Source organism: Schistocerca nitens, chromosome 2, assembly GCF_023898315.1.
Source record: "Schistocerca nitens isolate TAMUIC-IGC-003100 chromosome 2, iqSchNite1.1, whole genome shotgun sequence".
In the NCBI taxonomy this organism is placed as follows: Eukaryota; Metazoa; Arthropoda; class Insecta; order Orthoptera; family Acrididae; genus Schistocerca; species Schistocerca nitens.
In genome coordinates, this window is record NC_064615.1 from 603,724,294 (window position 1) to 603,739,336 (window position 15,043).

The 15,043-nt window shown below is 42.5% G+C and overlaps 1 protein-coding gene across 1 annotated transcript in view; it reads left to right on the forward strand.

The window, feature by feature from the left end:
• LOC126235189 (glypican-6) overlaps positions 1–15,043 on the forward strand; it is a 69,491-nt gene that overhangs the window by 21,908 nt on the left and 32,540 nt on the right. The window contains exon 3 of the mRNA XM_049943919.1: positions 11,700–11,934. Within this exon, the coding sequence (XP_049799876.1) occupies positions 11,700–11,934 (235 nt within the window). The remainder of the gene's footprint in view (positions 1–11,699; positions 11,935–15,043) is intronic.

The window sequence follows — 15,043 nt, forward strand, 5'->3', positions numbered from 1 at the left end:
AAGGCCTGTTGAGCACATGCAAACAACCTGTACTGCGTGCTGGACACACTGGACCTATATGTAGATCTATGGTCTGGGGTGACAGCAGGAACACACTCGTGGTTATCCCATGCACTCTGACTGCAAAACTGCGCATCAGTCTGGTGTTTCGACCTCTTGTGTCCTGCCATTCGTGAACAGCATTCCCAGGGGTGTTTCCCAATAGGATAACGCTCGTCCTTGTGCCACCTTTCTAGGCCACCGTGTTCTGCAGAGGGATGATTCACGGGAAGAAATCTATGGACACAAGTCACTGAATGCTGGCCTCTGTTTTGCCTGGATCAGAGGTGAGACTCTTCCTACACGTCGGTCAGAAGGCCTGTAGATGGCGTAACGTAGCGCTGAAACTGGCTGCTCAAATAAAATAACAACTGGAAATTTAGACGTCTCTAGGTGTTTTGATGCGACATTGTATAGTGAACAGCCGGGGTCTGTATAAAGAGGGACTTATCTACAGAGTGACGACATGTTGCCTTGGCCTGCTCGATTACCAGATCTATCTCCAATTGAGCACATAGAGAACATCATCGGACGACAAATACAGCGTCGTCTGCAGACAGCATTAACCATCCCTGTATTGACCGACTGTGTGCAACAGGCATGGAATTCCATATCATCAACTGACATCCGGCACTTGTACAACACAATGTATGCACGTTTGCGTGCTTGCATTCCACATTCTGGCGCCTACACAGGTTATTAATGTACCAGCATCTCACATTTGCAATGCCTTATCTCGCTCTTACATTAACCTGTGATCTTGCAATGTTAATCACTGAAAATGTCACACAGGCAAATGTATTACCGAAATTTCATTACTCTGTATTAATTTTTATTTTTTCTTTTTTGTCCACTCCCCCCCCCCCCCCCCCCCTGTGGCTGAGTTGCCAGCGCGACAGAATGTCAATCCTACGGACCCGGATTCGATTCCCGGCTGGGTCGGAGATTTTTTCCGATCAGGGACTGGGTGCTGTGTTGTTCTATTCGTCATCATTTCATCCCCATCGACGCGCAAGTCGCCGAAGTGGCGTCAAATCGAAAGACTTGCACTCGGCGAATGGTCTACCCGACGGGAGGCCCTAGTCACACGGCGTTTTTTTTTTATGTTGCAGTTTTTTCCATCAGCGTAGTTTTGACTTCATGTCCTAATAGCGCCGCTGTCACGTCACGTGACGAGGTGGCCTACGAGCTTAAGTTAAGTAGGCGTATGTGAAACAGGCGCGCGAGGCACCAAATGTGGCCCATGCCTGATCTGAAGGGTCGTAATTCACTTGCCCTTGGTTTAATCTAACCTACTGTGTTCTTTTTAAATACCCTAGAAAAATTAGTGGTGACAGCAAAAATACTGCGACCTAACTTGAATATTTGTTGCGAAGAGGGATTCTGAAGCATTTTGTTAATAATTATAATACACAATTAAAGATTTCACTGCTAAGTTTAATTAATAATTACTATCACAGTCGTATGACACAAAAGCTATAGTGGTTCCATACGAAGCGTGGTTCGAAACATGTGATTATTTGGTAGAAAGTGATGGAGACGCCGAGGGAAAGTTTGACAAAATTAGCCAAGTTTGTAAGTAAATAGGATCGGCCGTTGCACACAGGATGAGGTATAGCTGATAGCGTGGTTAGCAGTGTTGGGTATAATCATACTGAAGTCTTCTCTCTATCGCGGTTTACAAGTTCAAAAATGGTTCAAATGGCTGTGAGCACTTTGGGACTTAACATCTGAGATCATCAGTCCCGTAGAACTTAGAACTGCTTAAACCTAACTAACCTAAGGACATCGCAAACATCCATCACAAACATCGAACCTGCGACGGTAGCAGTCGCGCGGTTCCGGAGTGAAGCGCTTAGAACCGCTCGGCCACCCCGGCCGGCGGTTCACAAGTAAGATAATCTCGATGTCCGTGGTTACAAACGATCAAATTTTTCGTTTCACATGGTCGCTAGTGAAAAGTTCATTCAAAGGTGCACCATCCTTGTCCGCAGGTATGGTCGTGCGGTAGCGTTCTCGCTTCCCACGCCCGGGTTCCCGGGTTCGATTCCCGGCGGGATCAGGGATTTTTCTCTGCCTCGTGATGACTGGGTGTTGTGTGATGACTGGGTGTTGTGTGATGACTGGGTGTTGTGTGATGACTGGGTGTTGTGTGATGACTGGGTGTTGTGTGATGACTGGGTGTTGTGTGATGACTGGGTGTTGTGTGATGACTGGGTGTTGTGTGATGACTGGGTGTTGTGTGATGACTGGGTGTTGTGTGATGACTGGGTGTTGTGTGATGACTGGGTGTTGTGTGATGACTGGGTGTTGTGTGATGACTGGGTGTTGTGTGATGACTGGGTGTTGTGTGATGACTGGGTGTTGTGTGATGACTGGGTGTTGTGTGATGACTGGGTGTTGTGTGATGACTGGGTGTTGTGTGATGACTGGGTGTTGTGTGATGACTGGGTGTTGTGTGATGACTGGGTGTTGTGTGATGACTGGGTGTTGTGTGATGACTGGGTGTTGTGTGATGACTGGGTGTTGTGTGATGACTGGGTGTTGTGTGATGACTGGGTGTTGTGTGATGACTGGGTGTTGTGTGATGACTGGGTGTTGTGTGATGACTGGGTGTTGTGTGATGACTGGGTGTTGTGTGATGACTGGGTGTTGTGTGATGACTGGGTGTTGTGTGATGACTGGGTGTTGTGTGATGACTGGGTGTTGTGTGATGACTGGGTGTTGTGTGATGACTGGGTGTTGTGTGATGACTGGGTGTTGTGTGATGACCTTAGGTTAGTTAGGTTTAAGTAGTTCTAAGTTCTAGGGGACTGATGACCATAGATGTTAAGTCCCATAGCGCTCAGAGCCATTTTTTTGCACCACCCTTGCACAATGTTTCTCTTACAGAAAATCCGTGAATCTTTCTACGGATATTTTGCTACTCGCGAAGCGATTCAAAAATTGTTTTCATATCTCCACAACAGTAGTAGACGCTTTTATATGAGTGAGTGCTATTCCTCACTTGCGATTCCGTTTGCATTTAAGGAATACCAAAGCGCCATTAATTTACAGGACTTCCCGTTGCTCATACCACATAATCAGGATTGTGAGCAACGTTGTGGTCAACTGGGTTGCTGCGTGGAGATGCTATTAATATTCTTGACACAGACACTACGTCTCGATCGGTGAATCTCTTACGCACGAAACCGTTTAAAAGAGCTGCGGAGGTGGTACGTTTGATTACGAAAATTAATTGCGGACCATCGGAAGAATGCGGCAGATATGACGTGCCTGCATCTCTTGGCACCTGTAATCATCTACCATTCATTTCCTTAACGTCCGACTCTGAGACATGCACGTAGCTCACGACGATCTACTGAATGAATTACACAGGAAAAGGAATTTAGCCAAAGAGAAGTTGATTGATAACTGAACGGAACATTAAATACAGCATTTCCCTGTTCTGACTAATTTCGTTTCTCGATCATTAACTTCGGAGAAAGTTAGACTGTGTAATCTAGATTGTCAGTCGCTTAACCTGACTGTACGCAAAAAGGTGGCAATACATGACGGGCAGTTTTAAGCTATGAAGCATTTTTTCTTTATTTTTGCGCCGGATGATTTAACGGGCGGAGTTAAAGGTCATCGCGTAATTTAAATTCCAATCGTTCCTGCACAGCGGTGTGAGCGCGAACCAGTGCCTGTTCTTCCACGCTGACGCGCTGCAGCTCTCGGTGGCGCCGCTGTACGTTATTAATGACGGCCTGCCGTCCTGCTCAACACGTGTTTTTATCACCGGCGACCGCTGGGCGTGTCTCCCCTCGCCCGCGAGTTTTCTTCTTCTTCCTCCTCCTCCTCAATATTATTAAAAATATAAAACTCGCCGTCTTAAACAAACTGCGCAGGAGAAAATAAAATAAACCCGCGTATTTATTAAACAGTGAGGGCGCGCCTGGCCCGGGGCTCGGCTGCTCCCACACAAACACAGTGGCAGCGCGAGATAAACACGGGACGCGTGTCAAATATTTATGCTGTCTGGAGCTGAGACGGATGGCTGCGCGGACGGAAGGAAGGAAGGAAGGCGACTAGGCGGGCGCTAACGCTCGATTTTCTTGTCAGTCGCAGGGCGGGGCGCAGAAGCCGAAGGCACGCCGGTGAACTAACAACAAGAAATTCCCTCTCCGATGGTGAGAGACTGCCTGTGGAACGCCTGCGCTCAGCGCAATGTGATGCGAATGTGTCAGTGATTTGGCAGTAGACGAGGCTTCTATAAAAATGCACAGTGAAACAACTGGAAGCGAGGTGTAGCAGTGAGCGCTCAGCTACGATCTACTCTCTGCTCCAAGAAGAGAGTCAGTACCAAGACTAAGTTATCTGTGTACCGTTCAATCTTTCGACCAACTTTGTTGTATGGGAGCGAAAGCTGGGTGGATTCAAGTTACCTTATCAATAAGGTTGAGGTTACGGATATGAAAGTAGCTAGGATGATTGCAGGTACTAGTAGATGGGAACAATGGCAGGAGGGTGTCCATAATGAGGAAATCAAAGAAAAACTGGGAAAGAACTCTATAGATGTAGCAGTCAGGGCGAACAGGCTTAGATGGTGGGGTCATGTTACACGCGTGGGAGAAACAAGGTTACCCAAGAGACTCATGGGTTCAGCAGTAGAGGGTAGGAGGAGTCAGGGTAGACCAAGGAGAAGGTACTTGGATTTGATTAAGAATGATTTTGAAGTAATAGGTTTAACATCAGAAGAGGCACTGAATAGGGGTTAATGGAGGAATTTTATAAGGGGGGGATATACTCTAGACTGAACGCTGAAAGGCATAATCAGTCTTAAACGATGATGATGATGATGATGATGATGACGATGATGATGATGACGATGATGATGATGACGATGATGATGATGATGATGATATGATGATGATGATATGATGATGATGATATGATGATGATGATATGATGATGATGATGATATGATGATGATGATATGATGATGATGATGATATGATGATGATGATATGATGATGATGATATGATGATGATATGATGATGATATGATGATGATGATGATGATGATGATGATGATATGATGATGATATGATGATGATATGATGATGATATGATGATGATATGATGATGATGATGATGATGATGATGATGATGCGTAGGGAATAATGGGGCCTAGTGATCAACACAGCACTCGGTAAACACTTTGAAGCGTGACTGTGTGTATTACGTAGATCGCGTCTGTGATGTTTTTGTTCGTATGTTTTAGTTGTAAAAGTGGTTCTTGCCTTTAGTTTACAGTACGCCTATTTTTTAGTTGTTTTGAGTGGTGACGTAGGTCGCATCAAATACGCGCTGTATTCACATGAAGTTACTACGGCGTTTAAATTTCATGACGAGCTTAGTATAGACGCACACTTCACTATGTGAATGTGTGGATTTCAATTTATAGTTAATACACGACTCTGAAACATATTCTGAAACGGAGCACGTTCCATTTGTGTCTTGTGATAGTCGATCTTTATAAACAACCTACACGGTGAAGACAGTAGTTCGTGGTGATGGTGAGGATTTGCAAAAGTCTGTTGATAGTTTTTCAACAATCAGAATAAAGTGAATTGTGTTTCAGAGTCTGAGGAACCGTAACAATAGTTAAAAGTGGATCTAGTTCTGAAAGTAGTGATGAAAATGGCGATAATGATGAATGTGCACCGGCCGTTTTAAAATGTGTTCATACTAAGACACAGACTAAGCAAAGTGAATAGGACTGGGAAAAAATTTTTATACTAACCCTGTTATCTTTCCCTTCAATGTCTACAGTGGCGTACGTGAAAATTTGTTACATATAAATTACATTGTTGGAGCTGCATTTTTTTAGAATGTAATGGTAACGTTGTTCGGACTGATTTGTGGCGGGACCAATGCTCACGCGAAAAAACTGTTGAACTAAAAGATAAAAGGTGGTGAAACTACACAAGCTTTCTTTCCTTTCATCAAAGAATGGTGTCGCCTGGTGATTCAGCCAGCCTATAGAAAGGATGGTGAAAAATCTCCCAGCCAGAACGAATGAGACTGGGGCATATTTTACATTAGTTGTTCTCATGTGACAAGTGCGGAAGTCTAGACTCCAAAGCTGATACGTCTTAAAGCTAACTTCGCAGCAACCAGTAGGACATTTAAATACGATCTCACTGGGCTAACCTACGATTGGATATTAAAAATAAACAAATGCTTCTAGCTTCATGGCCCTTGCTTATTTAGGAAAGGAGACTTTGAACGTCACGTTTGTGTCAGTCAGCACGCTTTTGCGTTCGTCAGTGCGTGCGCAGCAAGCGACTGAAATGGACGTCTTATTGCGTCCCCTGCCAGTCGCGATGTATGTGCTGTCATTCGCTTCCTGCAAGCAAAAAGAGTCAGTGCCATTGAAATTCGTCGTCAATTGCGTCGTATGTATGCGGATGGGGTTATGAGCGATGGCGTTGTGAGGGAGTGGTGCAGAAAATTCAAGGTTGATCGCACAGACGTGTGTGATGAAAGTGGTCGAGGAAGACATTCAGATGTGACTGACGAACTTGTGCATCGCGTTGACGTGAGAGCCATTGGTTCGCAATTTCCGGACCTTCCTGAATATGTGCCACGGATTTCGAGGACATCCGTCTTAAAACGGCCTCAGAGAGTGTAGGTAACCATAAGTATTGTGCACCGCTGGTACCAAAATGTTTACCAGGTGTTCACAAAACTGCAATAGTGATTTCAGAATTGACATTCTTCGAGCACTATCAAGAAGACGGGGAGCGATTTCTGGACAGAAACGAGACGTGAATGCATTACGTGAATTCTGAAATTAAGTCCAAACAATGAACGCGCTCTCATTCTCCCAATCACCCCAAAAAATTCGAGCAGATGCAGTCAAATTCCAAAATGATTGCTGCAGTTTTTTTTTTAATCGCAAAGGTATTTTGACAAGAGATTTCATGGTAGTAAAGCGTGAGAATACTGACATCGCAGGTTTATTGTGAGACTCCGAGGATCAGAAAAGAGCGCGGGATGATTTCTAATGAACCATTCTCCTTGACAAGAATGTGTGAGCTCATACTGCGGATGGAAAGAAGGAAACACACGTTTTGGCTGGGAGATTTTTCAGCATCCTTTCTATAGTCCAGCTAGGCACCAATTGACTTTCTTCTCTTCCCCGAAGACAAAGACTTGGCTGGCTCGTCAGCATTCCATAGCTGACGATGAGCTCGAGGATGCTGCCGACAACTCGTTGAAACACCAGGCGACACCATTCTTTGATGATTGAAACAGCTTGTGTCACGGTACGAGAAGTTTGTGTATGGCTGACGACAGTGTAGGAAAGTGATATCAACCTGTAACTGCAGACTGTGTGTAATTTTTTGTCTATGCTTTCTTTTTTAAAAATCCAGTTGGACGTGAATTCGACTTGCCGTTGTGGGTCTAGTTGAGATGACGATTAGTTTGATGGAGACACTGGCTAGAACCGAGCTATATATATGATCTGTGTAGCTCTAATGGAGATATGGTGCTTCTTTGTTATGGAGGTTGTGCTGCCAGACTGAACTGTAGTGTAGTCCAAAGTCCAGGCTACGTTGGAAGGTGACAGTTTGGATGCAAGTTGTCGAAGCAAACGCAAATACCACGACAATATATATAAATATACATCGCGCATTCCGTAGTTCCATTTACATTCATGATGAAAATGCCTATTTTTGCACTGTGATAAGATATAATATCATCTACGCCCAAAACCCCCTATTCCCGTGGAGGTCTTGTCAGTTTGTCTGCTTCCGTTTCGCTCACGTTTCATAAGCTGGTATAAATCTGATCAAAGCAGCAGTTGTCTTAAAATCATTCATTTACTGCAGTGACATCGCGATACGAATTTGAAGTGCTAACTGTACAGCCTTGTAGATAGTGCATGCATGTCTTCATTTTTCATTCATGGCTGCACTTTTATATTAATTAAATTGTTGATCGGCTTCTCCTTGCAAGATGGCGTGAATCCGATCACTAATTTATTTTGTATGCAAAAACAGACTCAAACTTCCAGTGTAGTGAGTCCTACTATTATTTTCAATTAAAAGAATGTTGATGTACGAGGGTAATCCCAAAAGTAAGGTCTCTTATTTTTTTATAAGTACATAGACCTCTTTATTTCTACATTGGTTTACATCAGTTTACATCTTGAACATTTAGCTATTTTTCGACATAATCACCAATTTCTGTCGATGTATTTTTGTAGACGCTGTGGCAGTATTTGTATGCCCATGTCATGTCATGTCAGGTCAGCTCGCCGCCAGCTCCGCGGCTGTGGTGAAGAAGGATGCCGCCACTGGCCTCTTTGTTGCTTGGTCTCAGGTGTAAAGTGGTATGCCCAGGTTTCGTCACCCGTGACAATTGAGTCCAGAAAGTTGTCCTGTTCGTCTGCAAGGCGGTGAAGAAATGCGCGGGAAGCAAAACGAACATTGACATCCATGCACGACTCACCATACACTTCCGTCATTTGGCGGTGGATTTCAATCGGCGCAGTGCCCTTTGCGTTCAAAAACCGAATAACTGCGCGCAATTCGCACTTATATTGTTATTGACGTCATCAACTGGTCGTTTCATGGAGCTCGTATTTCTACCATTTAAGCAGCAGCAAATCAAAATTATTACTCAATTATAGCTGAGAGGTTTCAAAACGCGTCATAATTTACTGGTATTAAAATTTAGTGGTTGGTTCTGAAGTGTTTCCTGTTCATAGCCTCAAACTAGCCACGCACATACTGTCTGTGTAAACATGGTCACGTGTAAAACTTGAAGGAAGTTTAAATAGGTATTATAGTGCTATCTGACAGCTAACCGAAAGCAAATACCAATTGTTAATGATTTCAGTTATTTAAACATGGGAGACAAATCACATGACGTAGTAATATTGCGTTACAAATACAGTGTGGCGTCAGCTGTAGCTTTCCCACCAGAGATGTATATAACAGTAAATCTGTTATGAACACGACAGTTGGCTTGGATGCCATAGTGCTGTACGAAGAATTGACCATTTGGAGGTTGCCATAGCGTCCCTCTGCCCTTTGAACTGACTTATTGAGGCGAACCCATAGTTTAATGTGAAATCTGAATCACGGAACAAATCAGCGTTTTTCCCATTAAGAAAATTTACCTAACGTGAAAGAAATGGCAAGTGGAAGATAAAAATCTGAAGACCGATCGGAGATTGAACCTGAATGCTTTGGATCTGTAGTCTGGCACTTCACCACTGAGCAACCAAGCCAAATTAAACAGCCACTGTATATAAAGGCATTACCAACATTCACCTCTTTTTAAATGACCTCTTAGATCATGATGAAAAATTAGCCACAGCCTCGTACAGGCACCATGGCAACTAGAAGTAAAACTGAGCGAGGCGAGTGGCGAGATACCGTACTACTACTTGGGAGGGCACAGGCTCGAAACATTGTCTGGCTATTCAGAGTTAAGTTTCCTGTGAAATCCCTGAATCGCTTAAGATAAATACTGGGGTGATACATCTGAAATAGACGCACCCCAAATTTTCTTCCACAATCTGAACGTGCGACGTCTGTAAAATCAAGCCATCGATAGGATGCTAAATCCAAATCTTTCTTCCTTCTTATTGACTTGAAGTAATTTCCTGACAAGGAATAGTTGCGTCAATGACGTTTTCACAAAAAAAAGGTTGAGGGAGAACTTCGGAAATAAATGCATTGGATATCAAGTACGAATTTAATGTAATTTTCTCAGAAATATTAAATGTTATTGTGCAAAAAAGTTGTACGGTACTGGTACACGCGAAATAAACATGCACATTATTAAACTGTTCATATATTATGAGGTGACTGTCTGACATTCAGGAATACCATGGAAACATTAAAATCAAATGTGGAACATGCAAAAAGGAAGATGGAATTGCTACAGAATAAGGCAAATAATTTATTAAACGCTATGGGTAGCATTCTGCAGCAAAATGGAACACACCTCAAAAGACATCTCAGACGTAAAGTAGCGTTTCACAAACAGAATCGCAAAAACTGAGTCACTGTGGCTTTATTCCAACTTATTCATAGGAAATTAGCCACATATTCACCCTGAGTGACATGAAATGCAGTGTTCTGCTCTATTGGGTGTTACACAACCAAAAAATGTTTGTCATCTACTCTGATATGCACACTTCCAGGGTTTCCATGTGCTTAAGAGCAAAGGATACTATTTAAATAAATCAAATTATACCTGAAGGTGGAATCACAGGGCTGTCTGCATGTGCCACATAGGCTACTGCAATAAAACGTAACATCGATGTAGGTGGTTTTCCACATACTGCCTGGTTATATTCTATAGTAATACTGAGCTGCTAAAGCCGGCCGCGGTGGCCGAGCGGTTCTATGCGCTTCAGTCCGAAACCGCGCTGCTGCTACGGTCGCAGGTTCGAATCCTGCCTCGGGCATGGATGTGTGTGATGTCCTTAGGTTAGTTAGGTTTACGTAGTTCTAAGTTCTAGGGGACTGATGACCTCAGATGTTAAGTCCCATAGTCCTCAGAGCCATTTGAACCATTTGAGCTGCTAAACTGAAAATAAAATACTTCAATTGAACATTTCGAATGTTGCAAAATAACATCATGAAGTCCTAATGCCTCACGTTAATGGCATTGAAGTATTTATCTTTGACATCTTATTTATTTGTCTTCACTCTAGAATATATTTTCAGTGTTTCAGGCGATATGTCTGATATTACCACCTGGAGAAAAATACATAGTGGGTGACATAAGAGTTATGTCTCTAAAGGATAATTGTGTGACTTGTGTTGTGAGATACATGATAATCCTTAAAAAATGGGAGTTTGACAAAAAACTGTATTAAGAACTTATAGCCGCTTTGAAAGTTCAGCTGTGTATAATAAATATAAACATAAAAATTGTGAAACTAGAAATTTGTGGTAAGTTCTTATAGGACCAAACTGCTGAGGTCATCGGTCCCTAGGCTTCCGCCGCGCGAACCGTGGCAAGGCGCCCTAGACCGTGCGGCTACCCCGCTCGGCAGATGTAAAAGAAGGGCCCCGTAGCAAAGTGCACGAACAGTTGCAAGATAGAAATAAGTTACCCCATTAATTTGCGTAATTCTTTCTGGAACCAATTTCCCAGGAGGAATGGTCAATATTCAACGATATGACAGGAATGATCGATCATTTGAAGCAAAAATGTCTAGTAAACATACCTCAAGAGCTATGGTCACTTATTTCATCTAAGCTACTTGAAAAACATCACGTCTACTGAATAAACGCTCGTAGTTCTTAAGATACCGTATCTATGTTAGAACATATGTTTACTAGACGATTGTTTCTTGTTTTCGTCCTACTACCACTACCCAAAACGTGGAAAGCAAAGAGTTTGTAGCACAAGAGATTTGTTTCTCAGTATAGAAGATGTAGTGCTCATAGCTCTTCAGGTTGCATTTTAGAGCCCATATTTACTGGACTTTTTTGCTTCGAATGATCATTTCTGTAATATCCATGAATATTGACCACTCCGCCTGGGACGCGCCGTATAGCTTTAAGTAGCCGTAGACGTTAAACATTGTGAATGCTTAATTGAAAATAAAAGATTTCAATTGAATATTTCTTCTGTTGCAGAATTTTTCAAGAAACTTCTGACTCAGTCAAAACGTGATTTCCATGAGATGTTCAAGAGGACGTACGGCATCATATATGAACAACATTCTTATGTTTTCACGGATCTTTTTGAGGAGCTTGAGCGTTATTATGCACGGGGAAATGTGGCACTTGCTGATGCTCTTGACAATTTTTTCAGTGTACTGTACCAGAAGATGTTTACTGTGTTAAACGCACAGTATCAGTTTGAAGAAACGTAAGTATTAACATGCATACCACTGGAACTAGATTTACAAGGAGAGGAGGCCTACTCGCATCGCCGAATTCGTCCAAATTTATGGTATATGTAGGGCGTGTTAGACAAGAAAGTGTCCTAAGTGGAAACTCCAGATGGCCAAGCGTTTAGGAATTTTGATACGGATCTATCAACACGTGCATCTCACCAATTGTCCCTGTGACAACTTGTATAGAAATCGGTGTTTGGCTCAGCGGTGAGAGCACATTTCATCCTATGCCTATACTTTCTGTGCTTATATAAATTAATAAAATAACTTATATGATGATGCGGTTAATTCTGATGTCAGTAGTGTACGCATTGCCAAGGAGCACAAAAATATTTCCCACCAGGCAGAATCGAACCTGTAACCCCTCCAACGCGAATCCGATGTCTTACCGCTGAACCAAACACTGCTTCCTAAACACACTTTCTCAGGGACATTTGGTAACGTGACATGGTGATGGATCCGTATCAAAATTACTTTTATTTCCTAAGCGATTGGCCGTCTGGAGTTTCCGCTTGGGGCACTTTTTGGTCTCACCACGCCCTACATGTACCATGAATTTGGACGAATTTGGTGACGACGAGTAGGCGTCCTCTCCTTGATAGAGAGGAGTTTGTTCATGGATCACCCACAAAACAAATTTCGCACTTCTTGTTACGATATCACTGTACAGAAGTGCAACATAACAATTTAGTATTTTGCATATCACTTCCATTACCACTTTCTTGTAAATCATGTTGAAGAATGTACTTTATTTAAATGTGTGCTTTCACTGTCAGTCAGTCCTGGCCAAGATTTGCGCTCCCATTGCACGCTCGCGCTTCGCAAACGCAGCCGAGTGTATTTAGCGTTCCGGTTTCCCTCCACCACGGTGCTTTTGCGAGATCTGTATGTGAGACAGTTCTGTGCTGAAAACTACACATGGGGACGACCTGTCTGAAACACCGTGGGGTTACTTCTAAGAGGGAAATATTGCAGCCTACTTTTAAAAGCATTATTTTTATCATTAATTATTTTCAACATACAATTCTTCTTCCAAAGCAATATTACTTACTTTAGTATCGTACATTAGACAGTGCTAATATGGTGGACAGAACTATAAAAAGCTTTACGTAACGGAATAACATTAAGTTGTGATGTTTACAAGTTCATACACGTTTCTATTTTAGAATATGTAATATATCCGGAACTATTAATCTGCTAAAATCAGAGACATTTAGTTACTCAGATTGATATCTGTTAGACCCGAGCGTTGGTGGAACTTTATCAGTTTCATAACAGAAGAGAGACGCTCACACACTTGAGTTAAAACAAACACTGAAATAACTTTAGCGGCCTGTCTGCGCAATTGAGGATATTGCTCTTGGGGTAACATTTTACGAAAGTCTCGTAATTCCTGGCTCGGACAAAAATGTCGTTGAGCCGGGTGCTACACTGTGCGTCTGTCATAGTATACGTTAACGGCAGAATTACACCCATATCCGTTTAGGGCCAGAGACAGTTACACTGTACTGGTACTATCTTTGAGTTAGTGCCACAAACACAGTGTTCATTTTGGCATATTTCGCTGTTTTTATATTCAGGCCATTTAAGATTTATCACAATCCTTATCATTAAGTGCCAAGATACTTCAGTACAATAAGCCTTCAAGTGATGCTATGATAATTAAGGCAAAAGATGAAAGTCGCGTGGCTTTGGCGTAGCGTAGTGGATAATGTTATGAATTAGTGAGTCCAGGAAAGTGGGTTTGCATCCCATCGTTCCCTCATATGCGAAATTTTTCATTTTCATCTTAGCGTTTTAAGACGATTTGAGACTTTCTTATGAATATAAAACGAGTAAGTTCTACTGTAGTCGATGTTATTTACATTTCCGAATGACTATAAAATGAAGGTTGAACCAAATATTTGGCAGTTTGTTTCCGAATATGTGTCAACTTCAGTGTGTCTAGTTAGGCAGGAATCTAAGAGAACATCTTAAATTGCTGCGAGTGAAACGAGGTGCAATAACAATTCTTCTTCGTCACAAATATTTGGCTGTTTATTTCCTGGCGTTAGCAAACTCTTGAGAAGACAGTTACTTCACATGTTATAACCAATGGCACATACGGTTGGTGTATTTTTCCCGCTATCCACATGTGTTTGTCAGCTCAAATTGAAAGTAATGAGGTGCATCAGCAACCAAAAGTGAGAACGATCTGACATAAAACGAACAGTCTTCAGTCGTGCATTGTCCTGATATGTCTTGGGGAGCCCTTGATGAAATGTTTCTATTAGTGAAACATAGTCAGTCATGTCTGGTACACAAATGACTGCCTTGAATTCCGGGAAATGTACCACGTCATGAAACTGAAGCTGATTCTTGCGCAGGATTAGTTTTTGTTTGACAGTGTCAATCTTGTCCACCATATCTGATTTTTACACTTGCATTAGGACATTTAATGAATTCAAATAACTGTTGATGCAGACCATAAAAGATTTTAGCATCGCTCCACTTACTCTTAACTCAATTCTTTTCCTAATGACCGCCTTGATTCAGCCAGCATTCACTGTCGCTCGTCATAATACAAATGTATCATATCGTCTTCGTGGCTGGTATTATCATGACGTTGCAATAAGCATTTTTCGAGCTCATAATAGTGCGAGCAGATATTAAGTATTTTGCATGGCCTTCAGACGCACGAAAAGGAAAGCAATTCCCATACAGCACTGGCTCCTCCACTTTTTCGTTTTGAGATAATTGCGTAGGTGCCATACTATTCCTTACGTACAACATTAATTTACTTTAACACAGGTAGCATTGCCAGCAAACTGCTCAGCGTGTTAAAAGGCGACTGTCTAGCTGTAGCGGCGCCCAGCTGCAGCTTTCCTGTTTCCTTCCCCCTTCGTCCCTCGCAACCACTCGCTGTTGCGTTCCGAGCGCTAGGTAGCAGCGCAGCCGAAGCACTTGCGCTCGTGGAGCTCCTTTTGGCCAAGCCGGCTGCAACGAATGACTTTCTGTTAGATGATTTGCCATAGTGCGGAGAATGTTATACATCTGGAATACACATGGAAAGTCAAAGGTTTATGTATAAAAACCGAATAT